We start from the raw sequence: 9143 nt of genomic DNA on the forward strand, positions 1-9143 counted from the left end.
CCCTTGCTAAGTGCTGTACATCGTATTAATCTGATTTAATCCTCAAGACTGTTTTCGCCCTGATTACAGATGAGGAAACTGAGACCCAGACATCCCCACTGATACAGTCAGTGGAGGTGGCACTGAAGCCCCGGTCTGTCTGGGTCTGTCTGTCTGTCTCCAGAGCATGTGGCTAAACCCCGGCAGGATGCTGTGGAAGGGAGAGTCACCGCCCAGGTGGTCACGTTCACATGCAAGACTCTGGTGACAGGAGCTCCTTTCCTCCCTCCTGCACCAGCTCTGACCATCACGTCTTCCTTATACCAAGTACAAGTTTGCTGGAATCCTCACATGCCAATCTATGCTGACGTGTTCTTTGAGCATCCTTCTCTGGGTGAGGCCAGAGAGGCCAGAAGTGGTTCCTGCTCTCAGTCTGATGGGTGAGGCAGCCTTGACCCTTAAACCACAAGGATCCAGAGGAAGGAAAGAAATCTACCCTCTGACCTGCCCAGGGCCCCAGGGGGAGCTGTGCACCACCTCTGCCCCATCAGCACTCACCCACAAAGTGGGGTTAATGAACTGCTCCCACCTCCCAGGCAGGACACAAGTGAAAGGAAAAGTGTCCCAAGCACTTTTACTGCACCTGGCCACGCCCTCGGGAATTCCTCCTGCCTTCCCACCCCACACAAGGCTAGGGGCCTGGATCTGTGCTGGGGGAGGCCCTGCAGGCCTCTCATCAACCAGAGGTGATCCTCAGAGAACAAGGTACAGGGGTCCATATAGCAAAGATGCCAAAGTCCAGGAGGGAGGGGAGGCCTGGGGGCTGGGGCAGCCCCTGTTTGGATCCTCCCAGGGTAGAGTGAGGGAGGCAATGGTTCTGCCTGTGAAGGGGCAGCTCTGGATTTTGGCTCAACCCGAGGTCTGCCTGACATGTCACCTCACACATACAAGGCTTGGCCAGCAGGGGAGGGGACACACCATGATGTGGTTCCACGCAGGTCTCTCACTAAACACTGAGTCACAGAGGCTGGATGAGCCCCACCTGGGAATCCCAACCTTTGCTCCCCAGTGTTTCAGCCCAAAGGCGAGCCAGGGCAAAGGGAGGCTCCTCAAGGGCCAGCTGTGTTATGCAAGTCCTCCCACTGGCTGTGCTGGTCCCCAGCACCAACGATGCAATTAGCATAAATCTGCATGTGTTAGGAGCTACAGGTAGCAGACAGAACCTTACTTCCGACCTGCATGCCCCAGAATGCCATCCCTCCTCAGTTCATTTTTTAACATTACCTGGTTTCTTCCCAAGGAACCAGAAAAGCACAGAACTGAGGCCACAAATTCTAGGACCACAGCCTCGAAACTGGAGCAAATGAACCAGAACCACGAACTGTAGCCCATCAAATCTCAGAAGCCGGGGACTCAACTAATGTCCATGGGATCCTGGAGCATAAGGACATGGCGGTAGGCCACAGAACCCCAGGCTCTAGTCTGTACCCACTGTACTCTAGAGCTACAGGACCCAGAAATGCAACCCACTGAATCAGAATCTGCGGCCCACAGAACCTTAAAACACCACAGCATGTTACATATGAAATCCTGGAGCCATGTGGAGCAGAACCGTCGCCCACGATTTTCAAGAGCCAAGGGAGGGAAGCCAAGGGTTCTAAGCACATCCAAACATCCCGTTTTACAGATGGGGACAATGAGGCCCCGAAAGGGGTGGGGTGACGCCAGGGCCCCGCAGAGGCTGGCTGGTGGGGATGCCCCGGAGGGGGAAACCCTTCGGTGGGACCCCCCCCCGACTCCCAGGGACCCACGGCGCGCAAGCGCACTCACCGGCCGTGTCGTAGAGGTTCAGGGTCACCTCCTTGCTGCCCACAGTCACGCTGGCAGTGTACTTCTCGAACACGGACGGGGCATAGTGCTGTCGGAGAAAGGGTCGGGCTAGTCTGCCAGGGGGCGGTGGGGCCCCGGTCCGGGAGCACCCCTACTACCCTCACCCCACTAGGCTCTGGAATTCCCGAGGGCGCCCCGGGGTGGGTGGAGACCACCTCTCCGCGCTCAGGACACCGGGGACCCTGTAGTTCCGGCTCCGGGAGCGGGCAGGGACTGAGGGACGCCCCTCGCCCCCAGTAGGCCTAAGTGGCCCCCAGCCCACCTCCCTCCAGCCCACCGCGGGCCTCACCTCGGGGAAGGAGCCCTGGCTGTACACCATGAGCAATGAGGTCTTGCCGCAGCCGCCGTCGCCCACGATCACGATCTTCAGCTCCTTCCTGCCCGGGGCGGCGGTGGCGTCCTGGGCCCCGGGGGCGTCCATAGCCCGGCACTGACAGCACTGACCGTGCTCGGTCCTAGCGCTGGGTCTGCCCAGGAGGGACTGGGGGCGGGGCCTGGCCTGAGGGCGGGGCTTTCCGAGCCCCGCCCCCCGCAGCCGGCACCGCCTCCGCCAGGCAGCCACCTGGGCCCACCTCCCAGACTCAGTTTCCTTCCTTCTAGGGTCCCGGCCCGGAGCGTTCAGCTCTCAGCCCCAGGGAAACTGAGGCAACCGAACAAGGAGGAGCTCTGTCGCCGCAAGCGCAGGTCCCACGCCCTCCCCGAAGCGTCACGGCGCGCCCCTCGCCGGTAAGACCCGACCGTTTCCGCGGATGCACGCCGGACGCCCCTGATTGGTTGACTGCCTCCGGCAGGGACTCTCTGATTGGCCGGCTGGGCCGCCCCACTGGACAGGGACTTGGTTGGTGAGCTGTGCCTCCATCTGCGGGGTCCAAAGAGTCTGGGTCTGGAACCCTGGGAAAAGCCTCTTCCCGCCTCCCCCTCGACCCCGGCTTTCCTCCGCCCAGCAATGTGGCCTGGGGCGAGCCAGCCTCTGGCCTCAGTTTCCCCCAGGTGGCAGTGGTGGTGTTAGGGAAGATGCTGGCACGGGGTTCTTGTCTGTTCACCTGGTCTGGCCCTCGCGGCGCCTGTGTGTGTGCCAGGTTGGGGGTGGAGAATAGTGACTAGGGGTTCCACTTACCTGCCCCCGCCTACACTCCCTGGGGCTGCAGAGTGGATGTCTGGCGCCCTCTGCTGGGAGCTCGCCATGGCGCGGGGCCGCGCAGGGAGCAGGTGAGCGGCCGCGAACACGCCGTTTCCGGGGTTGGCCCCAAAGCACGCAGGCTGGCGCCTCTTCCCGCAGGGGTCAGATGCGTGAACTGAACCGACACCGTTGGGGACTAGGGGTGGCCGGATAGATCTTGTTGAGGTCAACTGCGCCCCGCCTCCGTGCACTTTGGAGAGACTGATAACCCACAGCTCCACTAAGAAATGTAAAGTTTTCTCCACCAGCAGCCACGTGGCTTTCACCCCAGGGATTCTCCCTAGTCCTCCCGCCCCTGATGAAAACAATAGCATTTATTGAGTGCTTACTACGTGCACGTACTACCATCCCTTCCCTCCCTTCCATCTGGGATTACTGTCCCCTCCACAAGCCAGGTCAGTGGTCAGGGCTAGTGAGGGCCCCTGGAGCCGGCCCGAGGCAGACAGGTACTGGGTATAGCTAAGAGTCTGGTCCTACCAGCTGAAAGCCCATTTCTAACAAAAACCTGCGAACAGCACGGTTGGGATAAATGACCTGTTTCCTCAGAGGGGAACGGCTGGCAGGATTCAGGATCTTCTTGCCCCCACCTAGCCCCATCCCACCCTGAACACTCCCAATTTTCAAATTCTCGGCAAAGATCGGGTTAACTTCACTTCGTGGAGGAAACTGCCACCCTGGCAGTGCCATAAATGCCGGGTCAAGGTTTTCAGCAGGTGCAAGGCAGGGCCTGACCACCAGAGGGCAGCCGCGACCATCGGTGGAAGCCTAAGAATACAACAGCCTTAGCTGGGAAGGGGAAGAGAGCCAGGCCCAGGCTGTTAGATGGACGCCCTCTCCAGTCCTCTGGGCTCACCTGGCCAGAGGGGAACCTGGTGGGTCAAACACCCCTTTGACGAATGCACAGCAACTCATCTGTTCCTTTTCTGCAACACATTTTTATTGAGAGGCAATGGCGTTCCTGCCCACGAGGAGCTCACAGTCTTGGGGGAAGCAGTCCAACAGAGTTTAAGAGATGTGAACATTTAGAGAGCAGAACCCACGTGGGGATCAGGGGAGGTTGAGAGATGGGTGGCACAGGAACTAAGCTGGGCAGTGCTGGGGAGGGCAGGCAGGTGAACAGAATGGGCACATGGCCTGGGCCAATGCATGGAGTCTGAAAACCCCATCAGGTAAGTTCCATACGGGCTGGGGAGTGAGGAGGGAGGCCAGGAATGGTTGCGAAGGTAACTGGGGTTAGCTTCATGGAGGGGCTCCTCTGCCAGGCTCACTGACCCTCAAGCAGGGAGGAGCTCGGCAGGGCCAGGCCCTCTAAGCTCTCCCCAGTAGCCAAGGAGCTGTGACTGGCTGGGGCCAGGCCAGTGAGGCAGGGATGGGGCTGGGCCATCCTTCCACAGCGGCAGCCTGAGGCTGGCAGGAGAGGAGGGATCCAAATCCAGAGACATGTAAGAAGTAAGGTCCCCGGCACTTGGTGACTGACCACAAGGCTTTGAGAGGCGGCCCTGGAGGCCAAGCCAGGGTGGAGTGACAGTCACTCGGAGAGAGCAGGTGGAGAGCTTGCAGTGAGCCGACAACCACTTACCTCCCCTCTGGCTGCCTCAAGCTTGACCCTCCAAAAGGCTGAGGAGCCTCCCTGGGGACCCTGAAGCTCGGGGTGGGGTGGGGTGGGGGAACCTGGAAGACAAAGGGTCACCTCACTTTAAGCAAACTGTCACCTGAAAGCAGGCTAATCACACTAGCCCATGAGAGGGCCTCTGATTTCCTCAAAACCCTCAGACCTCGGCCTCCACTTTCCCCACCTGTGAAATGGGGCTATGATCCCTACTGATGACAGAACAAAGACTTGTGAAAACTGAGGAGGCGAAATGAGAAACAGAGAGTCTTCCCAGTGCTGCACGGGCCCAGGCAACACAGCTGACGCCGGCCCCTGCCCGGTCAGGAGGCTGGCAGAAAACCAGCCTCAGCCCCCTGGAGCGAGTTTGATTTGGACGCAGCTCTGATGCCGGGTGGTAGTGGCACTGGATCTACAGCTAAAAATACCCAGGAGCCAGGCCAGCTGCTGAGAGCTTCCTCGGCAGAGGCTGGGCCAGCCAGGCCAGCTGGGAGCTGTGCTTCCCGCCTGGGGCCCTGCTCCTTTACCTGTGAGGCATCCCAAAGGCCTGTGGCATGATCCCTCTGGGCACCAGGAATTCCTGGAGAGGTTTAGGAGGGCAAGGAAGATTTTTTAACCTGGTTTCTGCCACAAGAGTTGTTAGGACACAGAACTCAAGAGGGCTGCCCAGGGGATGACTGTGACGTGAACTCACTGTGTTCACTCAGAGGCCCACAGGACTGGGAGCAGCCTACATCGTGGTGAGGCCAGCAGGGAGACACAAGAGGGGCCAGTGCACTCCTACCTACTCAGAGCAAGGTCCAGCCAGGCTGCAATGGGGACAGCAATAACAACACTTTTGTCTTCCACTCCCTGGGTGCCTCAGAAGACCCTAAGAGGTCACCATGTCACCCACCGCACGATAGGCCTGAGCACATGAAGAAACTCTCAGGCCCCATGGCTGGGAAATGGCTCCCAGCTGTCTGGCTACCCCACCTGTGGGCACTGCAGGCCTCAGCCACCCTTGGGGGACAGGCCATGCTGGGGTCCAAAACCACTCCCCTCACAAAGCCAGACTTGGAGAGACGACTCAAAAGGCTGCCGTCTACCATCTCCTCCTCCACCTCGTCCACAGGGGACTGTGCTCAGAGGAAGGCAGGAACTGCCCCCTGGCTACCAGCCAATCAGAGACAGCACTGAACCCAGGTGGCCCTGAGATGGCAGTGGATGCCTCTCCAGGGTTGGAGGAGAGACTGTTGTCTCCACCCAGAGGGTCCAAAGGACCACATTCCACGCTGGGGCTCAGTGGCCCTGGTGGCTGGGCCGGAAGGGGCGGGGAGCCTGGCGGCTCAGTAGTAAGGCAGGTCCAGCCACCTCCCACCACCTTCCGCTGGCGTGACCCTCTCTGAGGCCAGCCCCACCGGGCTCAGGGCCAGGAGCAGTCCTGTCCCTCTTAGGGCCAGGAGGAACAACAGCCAGCCGGCAAGACAGAGGAACAGCCCACTCTGCCCTCCCTAAGAGGAGATCCAAGGGAGAAACAGGGATGAGAAAGTGGAGAGGGGGTAGGATCCTTCCAGCTGGTCTTGGCTTCCCAAAACTCACACCTCAACCTCAGTTTAGCACCTAATTGCTCCCTAATTGGTTACAGGGCTGGAGCAGAGGAACCGGCTGGAGCCCTCAGGGCGGCAGCTGGGAGGAGAAGATTGAAATCAATCCTTTAACCAAGAGAAGTGGGCAGCCAAGCCGGGGCCCCAGGACTCCATCGGGAGGGAGGTCGACACCCTCAGGAGTCCAGGCGGCACAACAGCAGGACTGAATGTGCAAGTCGCTTGGGGAGCGGGGAAGGGGAGAAGAGGCTAACTCCCTCATGAAGAGTGATTTGAAGAGTGATTCCCCCTCGCCCCTAACTCTGGGTAGGGGGAAGGGAGTCAGGTATAGGTGAAGTGGGATGCACTCCCCAAGAAGAGGACAAGGCCTGGGACCCTCAGCTCAGGAGGCACACAGGGCACCCGCTGGCTGCTCCACCAAACAGCTTAGCGAGACTCCGGGCAGGGATGCCAGGAGACAGCTGGCACGGGAAGGAGCCCAAAATAGCCCAGACAGCTGGAGTGGGGGGTGCTAGGGCCAAGGCGCTGGGCTCTAAGTCAGGACACCTGGAACCCCATCCTTGCGACCTTTGGTGAGTCACTTCTACTCTGGGCAGTGGGTGGGCGACCCCAAATCATGACCCCATCACGGTGCAGCCCGTGGAGACCCAGGTCAAAACTTACAGGAAGAGCAGTGCTGGCTCTCTGCACCAGGAAAGCCAGTTGTCCCCTTTGCCCTCAGGCCCCGCCACGTGCTCCCTGAGGACGGGAGGAGCTGGCCGCCGGCCCAGCCCTGCTCCCTGCAGCCACTCCCAGCAATAATCACGACAATAATGGAGACCAACTCGTGTGCTGCCTGGATGAGAAGCTGAGAGGCGGCTCTCCCGTATACCCTGAAAAGCATGCATCGCTATCATTCCACATAGCTGAGATTGGAGCCCACAGCTGGGGACTTAGAGCCTTCCTTAGTCAAGCACCAAGCCCCAGCAGCTCCCGCAAACCTCAGCCTTGCCCTCGTCCTGGGGAGGGCGGGTTAGGGCACAGAGGGGGCAGGGACAACAGTGGGATCAGCGGCACCTGGACCCAAATGGCTCATCAAAGTGATCGCAAAGCCAAGTTCACACTGGGGGCGGGGGGAGGGGGGCGGCAGCGGAGGAACACAGCTAGAAGTCAAGGGCCTCAGCATCTCCAGCTGTGCCGCTCCCTGGAGACAAAGAGAATGGGAAACTGAGTGGCCAGCTTGTGTTAGGAAAATGAGAAGGAGAGCTGCCCTTACTATGGAGCCAATCACCACGCAAGCACTGAATTCAGGCCTCCAAATGCTCCGGCTTACCTCCACCTCACGCCCACCCCAGGTATTAACTTGGCAGAGGTTCTCCAGATGTGTCTCCAGACCCACAGCATCACCGTCACCTGGCAACTTGTTAGAAAGGCAAGCTCTCAGGCCCCACCTTAGAGTACCAGAAACTCCAGGATGGGGCCGTCAGGTTTTAAAGAGACCCCCATGGGATTCTGGTGCTCACTCAGGTTTGAGAATCTCTGCTCCCATTTTTGCAAGTGGAGAAAGTGGGGCTTGGAGACTATGTGGCTTGTACCGAGGTCTCAGCTGGCAAATGGCTAGCCAAGTTTCAAAGCCACGTTTCAAACCCAGGTTTGTCTGATTCTAGAAAGAGGGCTATGAACACCTGCTCCATCTGGTGATGGGGAGGGAATTGTGGGAATTAACAGGAGTGGGGACAAGGAGTCAGAGAAACCTTCCCCAAGGACAGCTGGTCCAGCTCTCAGAGGGGCCCCTTCTGCTGGCACTGTCACCCCACACACCCCCATGCCGGCTGGAGGGGCGGGCCAGGGCACTGCCTAGCTTCCAGCAGCAGGAACACCACCACAAAACGCACTACTGAGAAAGACTCGCGAGATGCAGCCTCTACTGTGCTGCTAAATCCGGCAGAGAATTGCACGCCTCACACTGCTGACAACAGAAGCTGACAGACGGGATGGATGGGCTCAGCCGCCCAGCTCACACACGGTCACACACATTTGTGTGGGGGAGGGGCTGCAGAACCAGCCCGGCGGGTTTGGGGTTCCCGCCCTCCGCGGGCTCCAGGCCAAAACCCCCCAATCTTCCTCAAAGTCTGAAAAAGGGGTCCCACATACCTCGGTGGGAGGACTGTCAGAGCCAACCTAGGCCTGCTCCCGCTGTCCAAACAAGGAGGGAGTGTCCGTACTGGGGCACCGGGTACGCTGTCCCTTCTCCAGCCAAGTGCCTGGGAGGAGGGGGAAAGCGGAGGGCTGGTTAGGGCACCCCCGGCTTGTGGGTCTGAGCCCTCACTGGCCTAACGCGAGTCGAACTGGGTCTCCTGGACCAAAGGCAATCTTACAAATACCGCCCCCACCCCCCTGCCGTCCAGCTGCCAAAACGGCCCTCACTCTGAAATGGATGGGAGGGGAGGTGGCTGAGTCACCAAGGTTCAGCCTGGGCGACAAGCAGCAGGAGGCGACTCATCTGCACTTCCAAAAGCCCGCCCCGTCCGCATCCCCTCCCCCAGGAAAAGCCACAGATCTGAGGGTTTACCCCAGAGTCCTCTGCCCTGGGGATCCCAGCTCAGCTTTTCCACCCCCACCTCCAGCGTAGGGGGCCGGCTTGGAGAGGTGTGCCTGGGGTGGCCAAATCGGGGTGTCCGAGGCCCCAAGTAGGGACAAAGGGATCGACCCGCCCCGCCGGCTTGGCTACCAAAGGGCGATTGGGAGCCCGAGCAAAGGCGCCGAGGCCCGGTGGGCAGCGAGGGGCGGCCTGGGGTCAAGCCGGGCCGCGGAGAGTCACGCTGTTCAGGGGGCGGCCGCGAGGCTCCAAGCAACCCCCTGGCCCTTTGCTACTAGCTTCAGTGCGGGAGGGAGGAGAACAAGCCCCCAGGGGCCGGCT

The 9143-nt window shown here is 60.0% G+C and overlaps 2 protein-coding genes across 2 annotated transcripts in view; both read right to left on the reverse strand.

Moving 5' to 3' along the window:
* RHOF (ras homolog family member F, filopodia associated) overlaps positions 1-2330 on the reverse strand; it is a 13480-nt gene extending 11150 nt beyond the window's left edge. Inside the window, exons 1-2 of the mRNA XM_004379092.3 lie at positions 2159-2330; positions 1810-1897 (exon numbers count right to left, since the gene is read on the reverse strand). Of these exons, the coding sequence (XP_004379149.1) occupies positions 1810-1897; positions 2159-2290 (220 nt within the window). The 5' untranslated portion in view covers positions 2291-2330. The remainder of the gene's footprint in view (positions 1-1809; positions 1898-2158) is intronic.
* Positions 2331-6753: 4423 nt separating this feature from the next.
* Positions 6754-9143, reverse strand: part of LOC111821042 (uncharacterized) — a 6744-nt gene continuing 4354 nt past the window's right edge. The window contains exons 6-8 of the mRNA XM_023733669.1: positions 8378-8487; positions 7557-7643; positions 6754-7116 (exon numbers count right to left, since the gene is read on the reverse strand). Of these exons, the coding sequence (XP_023589437.1) occupies positions 6897-7116; positions 7557-7643; positions 8378-8487 (417 nt within the window). The 3' untranslated portion in view covers positions 6754-6896. The remainder of the gene's footprint in view (positions 7117-7556; positions 7644-8377; positions 8488-9143) is intronic.

The sequence above is a fragment of the Trichechus manatus genome, unplaced genomic scaffold, assembly GCF_000243295.1.
Source record: "Trichechus manatus latirostris isolate Lorelei unplaced genomic scaffold, TriManLat1.0 scaffold00061, whole genome shotgun sequence".
Taxonomy (NCBI): domain Eukaryota; kingdom Metazoa; phylum Chordata; class Mammalia; order Sirenia; family Trichechidae; genus Trichechus; species Trichechus manatus.